The sequence below is a fragment of the Sapajus apella genome, unplaced genomic scaffold, assembly GCF_009761245.1.
Source record: "Sapajus apella isolate SASKATOON/1434 unplaced genomic scaffold, GSC_monkey_1.0 scaffold34, whole genome shotgun sequence".
NCBI classification, from domain to species: Eukaryota; Metazoa; Chordata; class Mammalia; order Primates; family Cebidae; genus Sapajus; species Sapajus apella.
In genome coordinates, this window is record NW_022436974.1 from 8791168 (window position 1) to 8808877 (window position 17710).

Below are 17710 nucleotides of genomic sequence, written 5' to 3' on the forward strand. Positions count from 1 at the left end.
CTTGTATAACCTGTATTTTTTTTTTAATTAACTTCTTAGGTTGACAATCATAAATCAAATGTGTTTAGTATCATGGTTACGTAGGTAGTGTCAATACATTGCTGTTACCAGCCAAATACTCAACACTGTTTTGAAAATCATAGCAGCAAAGTGTCTTATGAGAAAATTACCTTTTTAAAAAAAATTTATTTATTTACTGTGTAGAAAACCGCACTGTAAAGAGGATGCCTTTAAGCCCTTATTTTCTTTTTTCTTTTTTTAGACGGAGTTTCACTATTGTTGCCTAGGGTGGAGTACAATGGCGTTATCTCGGCTCACCGCAACCTCCGCCTCCCCAGTTCAAGTGATTCTCCTGCCTCAGCCTCCCAAGTAGCTGGGATTATAGGCTCCTGCCTGATGTCTGGCTATTTTTTTGTATTTTTGGTAGAGACAAGGCTTCACCATGTTGGCCAGGCTGGTCATGAACTGCTGACCTCAGGTGATCCCCTGGCCTCAGCCTCCCAAAGTGCTGGGATTACAGGTATGAGCCACCATGCCCGGCCAAGCCTTTTTTAATTTAATTTTTTACTATCTTGTTTGACAGATAGTTCATTTAAATATCTCATTTAATATCCACAATAACTCTTGTTATTCCACTTTTAAGTAGCAAAGATAAGGCTTCAACCAAGTACGACTTTTGGTCCAGTGATGGGATGGAATGTTATTTGGTTCCTTGCCTAGATTAATTTTCAGTTCCCTTCTAGTACTAAAACCATGATCATGTTATAATAGCTTTTGTTCTAAAACATTTAAGTCTTATATTTAAGTCTTACATCTTTTACTTTTCAGATTTGTACAAACTCTTATGCACCTTCTTAAAGGAAATATTGGAACTGGCCTTTTAGGACTTCCATTGGCAATAAAAAATGCAGGAATAGTGGTAAGACTTACCTTTGTAATCACCAGTTAAGATGCAGTTATCAGTCTCATTTATAGCAAGTCAGCTATAACCTGGTAAGGTGACGTTTCTGTGGTCATTTAGATGCCGTCTTGATAAAATTGTGTGAACTGTGAAAATGATATCTAACAAAAAAATGCTAATTATTCTATTCATTTCTACTTCATTACTTATTTGTAATATTTAAGCAAAAAAACTCACAAACCTAAAGCAGTCTTTGATTTTTCCAGACATAGTTTTATCTTATTAATATTTTGGATTTTTAGGAATTGAATTAAGCAGTGTAATCATAGCAACAAATATAGAGTAGGTTATTGGTAATGTGAAATTGTACAGTTTTTTAGAGTCAAATAGACAGTTTTCAGATTTAAATAATAGTTAATTAAGAAAAGTAATAATAATAGCTTTTAAAAACCAATATGTAAAAGACACTTACTGTAATTATTATATTAAAGACAACCTTGATAGGGGAGAAGCCCATTTATGAGGTAATAAAGTTACATTTAACCTTTTTTGAATGGACCAGTTTCTAAAAACAGTTTTAACTATCATCTTTCTCTGCATTTGACTATTTTGTTCCCCCTAATTTAGATGATAAAAACTTTTGTTTATAAAAATAAACCTTGGCAATAATTTGATTGTATCTTAAAAATTACAGGTATCACTTTAATTTTAGTAAATAAATATTTAAAATATTTTATTTACTACTTTTTGAAATAATTATTTTCTAAGCATGGTTTCCGACACATAGTGAGTACTCAGCAAGCAGTCTGTAGAAGAAATAAATTGCTCACAGTCTCCATTTGATACTGTACTTTTTCTTGATTTAGATAATGACGCATGGATGCATATAGTTATAATGATGGGTCACTGATAGTTGTAGACTTGCCATCTGATGTTAAATATGATCTTTTGTTCTACCCTACTTTGTTATCTATACTCTATATTCATGGGTTTGAGTAGCTAAGTTGATAAGATGGATGTGGTTGTCTTAAATATTACTCCTCTTTCTCTATCTAGTTTGTTAGTTTGCCTTTGTGTAGTGACTAATCATTTTGCCCAACAAATATTTATTCACTGCACATGATTTCTATTAAATATTTAAATCTTATAAATTTTTTCCCCACAGCTTGGACCAATCAGCCTTGTGTTTATAGGAATTATTTCTGTTCACTGTATGCACATATTGGTACGTTGCAGTCACTTTCTATGTCTGAGGTAAATGTGGATTTGTTAAGCCATTTATTTTGAAGCTATCTTTTTATTTAGATCATCAGATAGTCTTATATTTCTACTGTGTGTTGTATTTCCTTTAAACTCTTATATAGATGCATCTAAGGTAATGAATATAGAAGAGGGTAGCTTTTCATATGATTTAAATCTGATTAGAATCAGTTTTTAAAATGTAGCCTCATGAGTGAAATAGAATGGTTTCTCTTAGTATAAATGGAAAAAATCAGAAAAGATATATGGAGGTAATGGAGGCAGTGGTGACTTTTAGTTATAGCATAATGGTCTTCAATGTATAGGTAATTCTGTTTTTATTGTCATTTGTGCTGTCTGCTGATGTATGGGTTAGTAGATGGTCAACAAAATAGTATTCTTTTTCTTTAATTTTGTATCATGAAATATGTCTACTGGACAATAGACCTAACTTTTTTTAAAAAAGTAGATATTATCTAGTCTAGTAGCCTAATATCAAGTCTTGACTCTTTTGTTGTTATATAGTCTTAAAACTTTGGGCAAATCATTTATGAGCTTTATATGATAACATATACTTGGAAAGTTAAGAGAGAGAGAATGGAGAAATAATATCTACCTCATGGGAAGATTAAATGAGATAGTTTATGTGCAAATGTATTGTAGAGCCTTGCACAGATGTATTATTAAATAATGCTGTTCTAAGAATGGAATAATTTAGACATGAATAATGTAATTGATGTTTTAGGTATTTGAAATATCTAAATTAATAAAGCACAAATACTAAGTTATATGAATTCTGCACTTACATAAACTTTAGCAGTAGATAATATACTGGTAAAAAGGACAGATTTAAAACTTTATGAGGCATGCTTTAAAAGTATGCAGATCTTGACATTTTGATAACTCATCTGTCAGTGCATAGCCTTGCATTTATTAATTCCTATTTATTTTATGTTTATTTCAAGAAGTGGTTTTATGTACCAACTTAAACTTTTTCTTTTTTCCTTTGTATGTATGTCATTAAATTACAGATTTAAAAAGTCAACATTAGGTTATAGTGACACCGTAAGTTTTGCTATGGAAGTGAGTCCTTGGAGTTCTCTTCAGAAGCAAGCAGCATGGGGACGGTAAATACTCTGTTATTAATATCTGATTGTTAAAATTATATTAAGTATTTTAATCTAGCAAGATATAAAAATAAAAATATGATAAAGTTGGGGAATAAACATAACCTTTAGAATTAGACAGACTTGGGTTCAAATCTCAACTTGACCGTTTTTCAGTTTTCTGACCTTGATCAAAATATTTATCATTTTGGTTTGGTTTACTCACTATGAAATGAGTTTATAGTAATACCCATCTCACAGGATCATTTTAGCAGATGAAATAAAATGATATTTATAAAGCATGATCTGGTCAAATAATGACATAATCATGTTCATTAATTTTTTTAAATAAAAAAGCCAGAAAAATGTTTCAGTCCCATTATTTCAAATAAAGTTGTAGTATTTAGTTATATGCCCATCTGAGGTCTGGATATATTTTAGCATAACCTTATTTTATTGTCTTTTTATTTAAATGTAACTTTATTACTGGTGGCTTTGGCTAATCAAAGTCAAATGAATACAGGACTAGTGAAATAAGGAAGCATAAACAATCGGCAAAGTGCTGCCTGTTGTAGTACAAATGACATGTGAGGTGGGAATTAAACGAAGAACAGTATTAGAGTAGCTAATGGTTAAGTATGGCCTTTCTGGAGATTTTTAGGAAGTTGAATTTGGTATGAGGTTCTCAGAGTTCCTGGAGTAGGAGCATATATGCTATAATAAAATGTTTAAAACTCTTAAAGAGAAATAAAATATACTGACATTTCAGTAGCTCTTATGGGTACTTATTTGTGGATGTCTTTTTTCAGGAGTGTGGTTGACTTTTTTCTGGTGATAACACAGCTGGGATTCTGTAGTGTTTATATTGTCTTCTTAGCTGAAAATGTGAAACAAGTGAGTATTTTTCTCCAGTTAGTGAAATCATTTTTTTCTAAAGCCCTAGATATGGCTTCCTGTTTCTTCTGTGGAAGCCATGGTCGAATTTGAAAATGTGTCTCTTTCATAAGTGATCTTCCTTTATAGATTTTCCTTTAGATTTTTTCTTGCAAGTTGGATTTCTGCTGTAATTGTTTATTATTATTTTGCCATAATACTGATAATGCTTGTTTTTTTAGATCAGAATATGACATTATTTACTGATTCTTAGCTACTTGAAACTTAGATTTCAAAAACATATTCATAGATGCTGTGGAAGCATATTCTTTACATTGAAGTTCTATAAAGAACTATATGAGGCTTTAGCCAGTAGCCTAAAAAAATCAAGTAAAAATAATGAGCATTCATTATTAAAATCCAGTAATTATCGCCATTGTGTAAAAAGATACTGTGTCCATAAATGAACAGTTTTCTGTAGTTCTTTCAGAAACTTTCTCGCATTATGAAGGTTTGCTTTAGGAGGAAGTGGTTTGCAGTCTTGGAAGAGATTGACAATATATTTGGACAAATATGGAAAGCACTGAAATAAAAACTCCATCAAAACAATACTATAAAATACTTTTCTTTATGACTGGTATCATTATTCCTAAATTATCCCTTACTCTTCTTTAATCATTATTTTAATACTTAATCATTATTTTAATTATTAAAATAAATATTAAAATAATTTAAACATAATTATTAAATATTTATTAATTATCCACAGGCACATGGTACAGTAAACATTTTACATAGTAATATATAGGATTGTCTTGTAGATATTTTTATACAAAATGATGAAGTGAGTATGTTTTCTAAAAAACCTATATTTGTGTAGATTCCTGTGTACTTGTGTGTATTTGTCTCTCTTTTCTAAGTATAGACTATGTTTCATTTCACTGAGAATTGGCAAACTGTTTCTATAGAGGGTCAGATAAAAAGTATTTTCTGCTTTGCAGGCCATATGGTCTCTGTTGTAACCACTCAATTCAGCCATAGGCAACAATATGTAAACAAATAGATATGACTATATTTCGGTAAAATTTTATTTGCAAAAATAGGTGTTCTGCAGACCATAGTGTTCTAACCTCTGATTTAGATTATCCCTGTATGCTGTATTTCAGCCACTCACTTAAATTTTTAATGTCAGAAGAAGTCATTGAGTCAAACCCTCGTTTATAAAAGAGCTCATAATTAGTAATTTGACCTTGGATTTTTGGTCAGTGTTCTTTCCAGTGTACCATGTCTCAGCATCTAGAAAAGTGTTTTTTGTATCTGGGACTTTAAATGTCTGGAAGCTTAAATGTCACCTGTTCTGGGAAACCTTTCTCAACTTTTCCTTCCATGTCTTTCTTTTCTTTATCGACAGAATTTATTGGTTTTTCTCCTGGCTTCTGTATCACTTTTAAAAATAGCCTTGATTATGCTGTAGTAAAGTTAATTTACAAGTTATTTTTTACTGCTAGATGGCAAGCCCCGTGAAGGAAGGGACTCTCATATCCCTTGTGTTCACCTCTGTAAACTAGCATCTAAGAGTGCCTGGCTTATTGGTACCCAGTATGGTTATTGGCCTGAAGGAAAAGGAACTCACTGGACTGGGAAGGATTATATCTTGTTCATGTCTTTATTTCTCAGACCTAGTACTGTACCTGGTTGGTTGTGCAAGTGTCATTAAAACTTTGTGGACTGAAAGGGTTTAATCCTTTTGTTTGATTTCTGCATTGATGGTCTGTGCCACTTTCCTTGTTCTCATCCTGTGCAAACACCCTTTTCCCCATTTTTTCTGTCAGCTCTTCTCTTTCAGCTCCTACATGACTCTTTAAACTTGGTTTCTCACTCTTACAGATATTTCTTTGTGTCTATAAGATGAATGGCGTCCTTAGGGTTTTCAAGGTAAATGATTATATTATCAGCAAACAGAGACAGTTTGACTTCCTCTTTTCCAATTTTGATGCCCTTTCTTTCTTTCTCTTGTCTGATTGCTCTGGCTAGGACTTCCAGTACTGTATTGAAGAGGAGTGGTGAGAATGGGCATCCTTGTCTTGTTCCAGTTCTCAGGGGGAATCTTTAAGCTTTTCCCCATTCAGTATTATGTTGGCTGTGGGTTTGTGATAGATGGCTTTTATTATATTAAGTTATGGAGTTCCCTGACTAATAAAAGAATTCAGCAACCTTTCTGGATACAAGATTAATGTACATAAATCAGTAGCTCTTCTGTACACCAACAGTGACCAAGTAGAAAATCAAATCAAGACCTCAACCCCTTTTACAAAACCTGCAAAAAAATTAAAATACTTAGTAATATTCCTAACTAAAGAGTCAAAAGACCTCTACAAGGACAACTACAAAACACTGCTGAAAGAAATCACAGATAACAAAAACAAACGAAAACACATCCCATACACATGGATGGGTAGAATCAATATTGTGAACATGACCATACTGCCAAAAGCAATCTACAGATTCAGCATAATCCCCATCAAAATACCACCATCATTCTTCACAGAGTTAGAAAAAACAATTTTAAAATTCTTATGGAACTAAAAAAGAGCCTGCATAGCCGAAGCAAGACTAAGCAAAAAGAACAAACCTGGAGGCTTCACACTACCTGATTTCAAACTACACTATAAGGCCATAGTCACCAAAACAGTGTGGTACTGGTATAAAAACAGGCACATGGACTAGTGGAACAGAATAGAGAACCCAGAAGTGAACCCAAATACTTACAGCCAACTGATCTACAGAGCAAACAAAAACACAAAGTAGGGAAAGGACACACTTTTCAACAGCTGGTGCTGGGAAGATTGGCTAGCCACATGCAGGAGAATGAAATTGGATCCTCATCTTTTACCTTATACAAAAGCAAAGCTCAAGATGGATTAAGGAATTAAACCTAAGATCTGAAACTATAAAACTTCTGGAAGATAACATTGGAAAATCCCTTCTAGACGTTGGCTGAGGCAGGGATTTCATGGCAATAACCCCCAAAGCAAATGCAATAAAAACAAAGATAAATAGATGGAACCTAATTAAACTAGAGAATTTTGCATGGCAAAAAGAAGTCAGCAGAGTAAACAGACAACCCACAGAGTGGGAGAAAATCTTCACAATCTGTACCTCTGACAAAGGGCTAATATCCAAAATCTACAATGAACTCAAATCAGGAAGGAAAAAACAAACAGCCCCATCAAAAACTGGGCTAAAGACGTGAATAGACAGTTCTTAAGAGAAGATATACAAATGGCCAGCAAACGTGAAAAAATGTTCAACATCATGAATGATCAGGGAAATGCAAATGAAAACCACAATGTGACACCACCTTGCTCCTCCAAGAATGGCCATAATCAAAAAACAGTAGGCGTGGATGCAGCGATCAGGGAACACTTCTTCAGTGCTGGTGGGAATGTAAACTAGTACAGCCACTATGGAAGACAGTGTAGAGATTCCTTAAATTACTAAAAGTAATACCACCATCATTCTTCACAGAGTTAGAAAAAACAATTTTAAAATTCTTATGGAATTAAAAAAGAAGAACTACCATTTGATCCAGCAATCCCACTACTGGGTATCTATCCAGATGTAAAGAAGTCATTATTCGAAAAAGATATTTGTAGACACCTGTTTATAGCAGCACTGTATATATATACACACACACACATATATATACACACACACACACACACACACACACACACACGCTCATGGTTGAATAGTACTCCATCATATATATGTATGGAGTACATATACATGTATATATATATATATATATATATATATATATAGAGTACTACTCAGCCATAAAAGTGAATGAATTAACAGCATTTGCAATGACCTGGATGAGATTGGAGACTATTATTCTAAGTGAAGTAACTCAGGAATGGAAAACCAAACATTGTATGTTCTCACTGATATGTGGGAGCTATGAGGACACAAAGGCATAAGAATGATACCATGGACTTTGGGGACTTATGGGGAGGAGTGGGAGGGGGTGAGGGGTATGGTGCAGTGTCTACGGCTCAGGTGATGGGTGCACTAGGATCTCACAAATCACCACTAATGAACTTACTTGTATAACTAAATGCCACCTGTACCCCAATGACTTAGGGAAAAATAAGATAATAAAAAAAAATTTTTAATGGGAATGGCGTCCAGAGATTAGTGTTGTAACTGCTGACAGTTTTAGCCAGGAAGGTACTCCTAGATGCTGTCTGCATCTGAGAGTCCCAATGAATTCTGTAGTTTTTCTTTCTACCCTCATTTTATTATTTTTTCAAAATATCCTATTTTTAAACTATTTATTCTTTTACTAGATATTTGCAAATAAGTTCTTATACACCTATTTCTGGCAGGAAAAAATCTGTAATGTAAACCATCAGACACAGGTGTTCCCTCATACATATTGTGACTATAGAATAGAGTGAAAGATCTTAACGAGAGCAAGTAGCGTGAGAGATGTAGACATAGAAAACAGTAACAGTCATTAGAGCTAATTAGAGTCCTGCTTATAGTCTTGTTTATCAAATAAATCATCAGTTCTTCCATTCGCGTTACTTGTTATAGATGATGTTGTTTTGATTTTACAAATATTTATTTCTCCAAATTGCATATTCCTAGGACTCCTAAATCCATTAAGAGGCTTTTTATTAATGAGAGTGACAAGATATATCTTACCAGTCATTTATATATAATATGAGGGAAATTATGCCTTTCTGGAGTTGTGTAACATCGTAGTACTGTATCTTTTCTAATACCTATCTTCTAATGGAGTTATCAATAAGCTCTATTTGAATTTAAGAATAATGTCAATTTCATATTAATAAACTATGATATACATTATTTAATCTTTATAACTACTCTGTAAGTACTTTGCTTATTTTATGAATGAGAAAGCAGTCTCACAAAACTTGAATAATGTGCCCGAAGTCGTATGGAATTAGATTGAAACCTAGGTCTCTGTCACATCCAATATGTTAATTGTTCATCACCCCATGGGACGTTGTCTTGTCTGATTTTAGTTGTGAGTGTGTTTATATGACATAAAGTGTAGATGAGGTGGATAAAATAAATGTTTATAAGCTTAGAATCTGTGACTTTCTTTTATGAAAAATTATCAGTTGCTTCTCAAGTTGAATGGAAAAGTTAAACTTTGCACATGTCCTGTGAAGATCAGGTAGAAAAAGTGACTCTCTGGAAGTAAGGAGAGTGCCTGCTACAGATAGAAAAGTAAAAGTCCTTTGAGTCATAAAGAGTAACATGGAAAAAAAGGCAGTCAGGTTTGAGAAAGTAGTTGAGATGGTCACTGAAGCTGCATGAGATCAGAGATTTTCATTTTCTACAGAGGTGTTCTTTTACATTTGATTGGCATTATACAATAGCAGACACAGTAGTTGATTAAACCTTACCAATTGCTACTTACTGTTATAGTTAGAAACCATAGGATTGTTACCCTCCCCTTAATCTACATGGAATTGAAATGTATTTTGTTAACCAAAAGAATTAAGGGTTTAGTTGCCACACAAATGTAGAACCTGCTATGTAACTGCCACATGACTATTCTTGGTCCCATTAAGACTATGCACAATCAGAAGGGGAAAAAGAACACTAGTGCTTCTGATGAATCTAAGTCCATGGTGGTTATAGTTGCTTCTCTCTGTTCTTACTCTAAGATACTCTAGAAAATGTCAGATAGATAAAATAGTAGTACGTGGGCATGGAGAATGGGTAATGAATACACTATTACATTTTAAAAATGTAGCAATCCCCAAAACCATTGATTGTAGAGTCAGAAGATAGGAGTTCAAATCTTTGCTTTCTCAGTTTTAACTCACACATGAGGCAAAACCCCCTCATCCCTGGTCTAGCATCAGTTTCCTTATTTGTAAAATGGGAATAGTAACAAAATATCTCCTTGTTTCTCATAAACTTATTGTGAGGCTCAGCTGATAAAAGGCTTGTGAAAGCCTTTGTAAAATGTAAAACATTATACAAATGTAGGGAACTGTAACTTCAATTCTGCATTTGGCTTTACTGAAGAACGTAATCTGCAATTGGAATTTTAACTATTAAATTATGAAATCATTGAAAAATTAGTAAGTGGTATATTTTAGTAAATTTGAGCTCAAATGGAAACAACTGAATTTAGTAATTATATTTTATAATGTTTATTTCAGTGTTTTACATTTTGGTAAACATGTGAGATCATAGGAAGTCCTATTAGATAGCCAATCTCTGTCTCTAGAGGGCACCAAAGGACTCAAATGTTTACCTGAATCTTGCTCTAGGTATGTATCTACATTTTTATTTTATTTTATTTTTAATCCTGAGAATTTTTATAACCACTTTTCTGCCAAAAGTGCTAAAATACTATAAGATATTTGTGATAGAATTAATTTTAAATTCCCAAGCACCTAATAATAATTAAAACAGCCCTTTAAAATATTGGTTATATGACTGGTTTTCTCTTGCCAGCTATCTTTGTTAGAGCTTTACTTTGATCATTATCTAATCTAATTATTGGAGGTACTGCTTTCATAACAAGTATTTGGCTCTAAATAATTCAGCTACTAGAACATTAAGTCAACAATCAAATATGTTTGTAAAACCAAGGAATGTAATTCACCAATTTTGCTTTTATTTCAAATGATAGAAAATAAAATGTAAAGTTTTGATGGTCACTTACAAGGTAGTCATGAGCTGTGCATTTCTTAAATGGTGCGTGGTATAACTTGAGAGTATGTTAGTCCAGTGTCAGTTATAAATTCCCTTTATAGGGCAAAAATCTAATAGATACATTATCTACAATCTAAGATGATATGTACATTTATAGTGACATTAAACATAGCTTATGGTAGATTATACATGTAAAATTAAAGTAGAAGGAACACTTAAATTATTAATCATATCAAATTTATTTTAATCTTCTGATTTATTGGCTTCTTAATTACTACATTTAGAGATAGAGATGTAAGAGTGGAAACCAGGTGGCTGCTTGGGCAGAGCCCTCCTCTCTGGGTTGCAGTATTTTGGTCAGGCTAATTCTGGAGTAACAAGCCTGGGTTTGAATCCTAGAACCAACATTTACTGGCTTGATATTATGCAAGGTTTAAAAAAAAATCTCTTGAAGCCTCAGGTTCCTCAACTATAAATTGGAATTAATATTACCACCTACTTTAGAGAATCATTTTGAGTATTAAGTGAGATAGATGTTGTATGTAAAGCATATAGTTCAGTACCAGATACACATAAAGTACTCAAAAAACACTAGCTATTATTATTACAAGAATTTTTAGAATGTATTGTCCAGAGACTCAACTATATTGGTGTGTTCAAAGGAGGGTACGCTATGTTTGGGGGTAAATAAGTTTTCACTGGTATTTAAATTATAGCATGATCTGCCTCTGCTATAAAATTTTAAGACTGTTTCTAAAGTCCTCTATAATTTCATTTCTATTTTACTAAGTAGCATTATGTGATTAAATTGGATCAGAGATAGTTTGTAATATATGGAGCCTGTAAATCATATTTTTAAATCATATTTGTTTTGAAATCTGAAAATTGGGTTATAGGAGTGGCTGAATAAGCTTTAATATAAAGTTGATTTATTTTGTAGAAGTGTTTTGCTACAGCAAAAATTTATGTACTATCTACCATATGGCCACGCATGAATGTAGTGGAAATATTTATTGATAGTGATGATAATTTATAAATAATTGCTTTATAAAAGTTTTAAAGTTAGGCGATAATTTTAAAATTTTGCTTAGACTACATTTCTAAGAGATAATTAGAGCTTGTTTCCTATCTGAAAAATATAAGCTAGAGAATACTCAGTGGCCATCCTAGACATGTATTGTCCCAAATTTGATGATCTCAAAAATAGATACTTGAGTCTTTGGAGGTATCATGAGCATGATAGTCAGAAAGCTTCAGTATACATTAGTGAATTTATCATTACAATTTTCTAATGAACTTTATTTTTATAATATGATAAAATTATCTTTCAAGATTATCTTCAGTTATCTTTATATTTGATACATATGTTTCTAGAAAACCAGAGTATCTTTAAAAAATGTAAATTTAAATATTTTAAAGTGTATCATAGAATTGTATTTTAAAGTGTACAGATTGTAATTTTCTTTGTACATGTGTTTTATGATTATAAGTTGATGGAAGATTTCCCCCTTCTTTATTCTCCTGGTAATCCTGTATAGGTTCATGAAGGATTCCTGGAGAGTAAAGTGTTTATTTCGAATAATACCAATTCATCAAATCCATGTGAGAGAAGAAGTGTTGACCTAAGGATATATATGCTTTGCTTTCTTCCATTTATAATTCTTTTGGTCTTCATTCGTGAACTAAAGAATCTGTTTGTACTGTCATTCCTTGCCAACATTTCCATGGCCGTCAGTCTTGTGATAATTTACCAATATGTTGTCAGGGTAAGTATAAAATGTTTTTAATCAAGCTCTTACCTTTTCTATATAAGTAAAGTTTTTGTTTACTTTGGAAGTAAAAGTAATGAAGTGTAAAGACCCCGACTTTATATGTGACACACAGTGTATAATCAGTAAATGTTGGTTTCTTTTACGGGGATACTGTTGAGTTAGGAAAGTATATGACACAGAGATTAAACCAACAGGGTTTGTGGTCAGATCTTGAATCTTGGTAAATATGCTTCTGGGCTTTGGACAGTGCTTCAGAAGATAATAATACCTACCCTATTAGAGTTATTATGAGATTTAGGATTATGTCCTTAGTACAGTGCCAAATGTGAAACCAGGTATTCATTAAATGTGTTATTTATTCCTTTAAAATTTGAACCAACCACAAGAGATGCATATATATATATGTAAATCTACAATTTCCTTTCACTTCTGAATTTTTATTTGCTGCTACTGCTTCAATCCACTGCCACTACACTAGTCTGTAATCCCTTTATCTGAAGTATGTGCAATAACCTCAACTGATTTCATTGTCCATAGTCTGGGGATTCTTAATCCAGTTTCCTTAAAATAATCTATTGATAGGATTCAGGGATTCTTCAAATCCCTTAAAATAGTTCGCAAGATTTAGTATGTCTGTATGTATATATGTGTTTTGCTATTGAGCAGTTATATAGCTTTCATCTTGCAAAGGTGCCAAAGACCCAAGAAGGGTTCCAGTCACCTCTCATCTAATTCATTTTTTATGTTATTTCCAAGGTAATTGTTGTAAAATCTGACTGAAAATAGAGTGGAGAATGAATTTTTGTTGGGCATCAGCAGCAGTGGTTGTTAACTTGGCTATATGGCTCTCAGCTTAGGCCTTGAGTGTACTTACGTATTTCCTGTTGTGGCAGGAGCTAGACCTAGTGTGCAGAGCCTGGGACTTGCAGGTGGAAGCAGGTAATCAGGAGCATTTTGCTCAAATGGAATGTGTGGGCATGAGGGAAACAATTGCTTTTGGCAGTGAAGTCTTAACAGCTTGGCTATATTTAACATGGGATTCTTAAAGTGTTTATTGAAAGAATTATTCAGTTTTATAACCAAGCTTTGCTGTTGTGAAGCTCAAAATTTTATGATTTTTCTTTCATTTTAAATTATTTAGAATAAGTGAAGATGTAACCTGTCTTCCTTTTTTCTTCCTTTCTTTAGAACATGCCAGATCCCCACAACCTTCCAGTAGTGGCTGGTTGGAAGAAATACCCACTCTTTTTTGGTACTGCTGTATTTGCTTTTGAAGGCATAGGAGTGGTAAGAATTTAGTCTTTATTATTATTTTTTAAAATCTTAATTCAACACAATGATTTATATAGTCTAGCTATATTTAAAAATGCATATTTTTCTTTTTTATTTCAATTTTCTTTATTCCTAGTAGACAATGTACAGTTTGGTGTGTTAGATTAGAATTATAGTTTAGTCCTTTCACTAATGAAGAGCTTAATGTTAGACATACCACTCAGGCTCTCTAATTCTCTTTTTCTTTATCTATAAAATGAAGAAATTAGCCAGATTATTTTTAACATTTTATTATGGAAAATTTCAAACCTATACAAAATTTAGAGAGTAGTGTAATGAACTCCTATGTAAATATCACCTGGCTTCCAAAATTATTAACTCAAGGCGAGTTTAAAAAAATTTGTATCCCACATACTCAGGCACATCTGAAGCATATTTTATAGGTTAGATTATTTGAAGGGAATTGAAATAGTTGCAAAATCACTGTTATATAAGAAGAGTTGGATATAAATTCTCCCTATAGTTTTATGAATATAATGTTTGTTTTGAGAAACAATGTTATCATAAAGCTAATAGCAAGATAAACTCCAAAGATTCTGAGGATTCTCAGATGTTAAATATTTTCATTCAGGTAGCTCCTGGTTTATTTAAAGCCTAACATTTGTATACTTGGAGAAAACAGAGTCTTGCTGTCTGCTTTGCTCCATAGTTTATGTTTCATAGTCTGATGGTCTGATATGGAAGCAAAACCCTTGTAAACATCTATTTATATTAACCCCAGACAAAATAGATCTAAAATAAAATTTTATACCATTTTACGTGGGTTTCTGCTGTCTCTGAATTTTTTTTTAGATAACTCTCATAAATTCTTACAAATTTTCACAGTTGCTTTTACTGCTGTTACAAACATAGCTGCAGATTTTCATGTTTGTCTTTTACTGGTGAGTGCTAGTTAACTATTGGATATTTCCTCTGAATCTCAAATTCAACAATTTCAAAGTCTGACACATATTTTCTCGTCCAAAACCAGCTTTACTTTCTCATTTTCCTTTTTAGTTTTAACTTCAGTTGCTTAAGCTTGAAACACTGGAATGATTTCTTTTACTTTGTCCTTGGTTCCCTATTTCAATTGATAATTAATGTTGATTCTTCTTTTATATTTCTCAAATCCATTCCATAAACGAGACTACAGGTATTGATCAACTTACCATCTATGCAACTTACGACCATTCAACTTTACAACCACAATCGCTAGCCACGACTACTCCGCGTCTGGCAGCGCAAACGTTGCCCAGCGGGGTGTACGACAGTGCGGACCAGCTTCTGGCAGCACTACCGTCTCCGCGTGCACCATTTCAACTGTACATATAGACTACTCAACTTATGATAAATCGTGTTATGACCGGTCTGCCAGTCCCAATCGTGGTCATAAGTCGAGCACTAGCTGTATACATAAAATACCTATAATGCTGCGTGACACAGAGAAGGCCTCAGGAAATGTTCATTTCTTTCTCCTTCTGCCATTCTAGCTGCACTGACACCATTCTTGGCCAGTGCCCATATTTCCTGTCTGGGTTATCTCCAGAGCATCCAAACTGTTCTCTGCCCTCTTGCTGCTGTTAGCAATTAATGTTTCCATATGGAACTGACTGACTTATGTAAAAAGTGGAGAAATATTAGATTTATCATCTCATAGAGTTATTATGAGGACTGCATAAGATGCTGCATGCAAAGCTTTTAGAATTATACCTTAAATATCATGAACACTCCAGTAAATACTTGCTATTATTATTATTACTGTGGTCTTTCACTATATGGCCAAGTTATATGGCTAAAATCTCAGAAGATTTGCCTTAAAAACTTGATTTTTCAATCACCCTTTTCTTATTTTCTTTAAAGGTTCTTTTTTCAATAAAATAAAAATTATTTATTAGTTCTACTGAAATTGACAGACAGTAGATACAGCTGGCTGGATATAAAACCAGCTACAGATACATGTGTATACATGGGTTGGTATACATGCATATACTTCCTAGTTCTGTCTCCTGAGAGGGGCTACAAGCAGTGATACCCCGGTAGCAATAAACACACACTCAAATCTTTATTTTTAAATACCAGATCTTCATGTCTAAATACCATTCTACAAGAGAACCAAAGTTCTTTGGAGAAATAGCTGATTTTAGGGCTGAAGCAAGGAAATTCAAGATGAGGCTAAAGCTTATCTTGTAACGTCAGAAGGCAAGAATGTGTTCAAGAAATAAAAGAATAGAGGCATGTCAAAGGGGCAAAGAAGCCAACCTGATGGAATTTACAATGGCCAAAGCTGGAATAATAACATAAGTAACACAACAAATAACAGAACATTGGATTATAACTCAATATATAAAACTAATATACCTAAACTCATGCTAAGGTACATACATACATACATACATACATACGTGAGAATCCTAGATAATCCTCCTCCCTCCAGGCATTATAACTAATCCCCTCCTACACCCCAGAGATGGGGCTGGGTTTAGGGACTTGCTCTCAATAAACAGAGTATGGTGAGAGGGAAGAAAAGTAATTGTATAGCAGAGAAACTTGGCAAATACTACCTTAACCAACTGATGAAAATTAACTTCACCAGTGATAAATCATGTTAATAGCCTGTGATGAGACAGGCACTTCACCTCTTCACCTTCTTCTCTAAAACTATAATACCAGTCCAGTCTTGAGAGAAACCTCAGACAAACCTAAATAGAGAGGCATCATGTAAAATATCAGACCAGTACTCCTTAAAACTGGCAGGATAATGCATAACAAACAAAGATTGAGAAACTATCACAGACAGGAGGCGTGGTGACAAAATGCACTGTGGGTATCCTGGATGGAGCTCTGGGGCAGAAAAAGGATATTAACTGAAAAACTAATAAAATCCTAAGGAAATTTGCAGTTTACTTTATAGTGATGTACCAATGTTGGTTTTTAGTTGTCACAAATGTACTATGGTAATGTAAAAAGTTAACAGTAGGAGAAACTGGGTCGGGGTATATAGGAGATCTCTGTGTTATCTTTGTAACTTTTCTGTAAATCTAAAATTACTACAAAATATAAAGGTTATTTAAAAAACGGACAGATTTGCCTGCCAAGAGCTGAGTTTAAATGTTTTTAAGAGTTTAAAAATAGGTAGCTATATATATATGTATATATACATACATATATATGTGTATATGTATATACACGCATATATCTAAAAACATAATTGTCGAAGTATATTTTCATTGCTATATATGTATGTATACACATATACATATATATAGCAATGAAAATATACTTCAAGAATTATATGTGTTTTAAAGTAAAAAAATTTGCATATAGGCTATAAACAACCAATTTGTATGTATAAGAGACACTGTTATTTTTAAATACTTGTATTCCCTTTAAAAAAATTATATTCTTTTCTTAGGTCCTTCCACTGGAAAACCAAATGAAAGAATCAAAACGTTTCCCTCAAGCATTGAATATTGGCATGGGGATTGTTACAACTTTGTATGTAACATTAGCTACTTTAGGATATATGTGTTTCCGTGATGAAATCAAGGGAAGCATAACTTTAAATCTTCCCCAAGATGTATGGTAGGTGTATCTGAATTTCTCAATACTAATTTATATATTTTATAACCATTGTTTGATGATAAAGGCGTGTTCTTAGATTTATGGTTTAGACTTTTACAATTTTTACTGTGATTTGCTGTAATCCCAGCACTTTGGGAGGCAGAGGCCGGTGGATCACCTGATGTCAGGAGTTAAAGACCAGCGTCTACTAAAAATATTAGTCAGGTGTGGTGGCA

The 17710-nt window shown here is 33.1% G+C and overlaps 1 protein-coding gene across 3 annotated transcripts in view; it reads left to right on the forward strand.

The window, feature by feature from the left end:
* The window catches only part of SLC36A4 (solute carrier family 36 member 4), a 53993-nt gene that overhangs the window by 19300 nt on the left and 16983 nt on the right, over positions 1-17710 (forward strand). For 2 of the 3 annotated variants that reach the window (XM_032295790.1, XM_032295789.1), the window contains exons 3-9: positions 829-919; positions 2067-2155; positions 3172-3267; positions 4056-4140; positions 12369-12596; positions 13791-13889; positions 17326-17495. In XM_032295790.1, the coding sequence (XP_032151681.1) occupies positions 829-919; positions 2067-2155; positions 3172-3267; positions 4056-4140; positions 12369-12596; positions 13791-13889; positions 17326-17495 (858 nt within the window). The remainder of the gene's footprint in view (positions 1-828; positions 920-2066; positions 2156-3171; positions 3268-4055; positions 4141-12368; positions 12597-13790; positions 13890-17325; positions 17496-17710) is intronic. The other variant, XM_032295791.1, reaches the window with a different exon arrangement.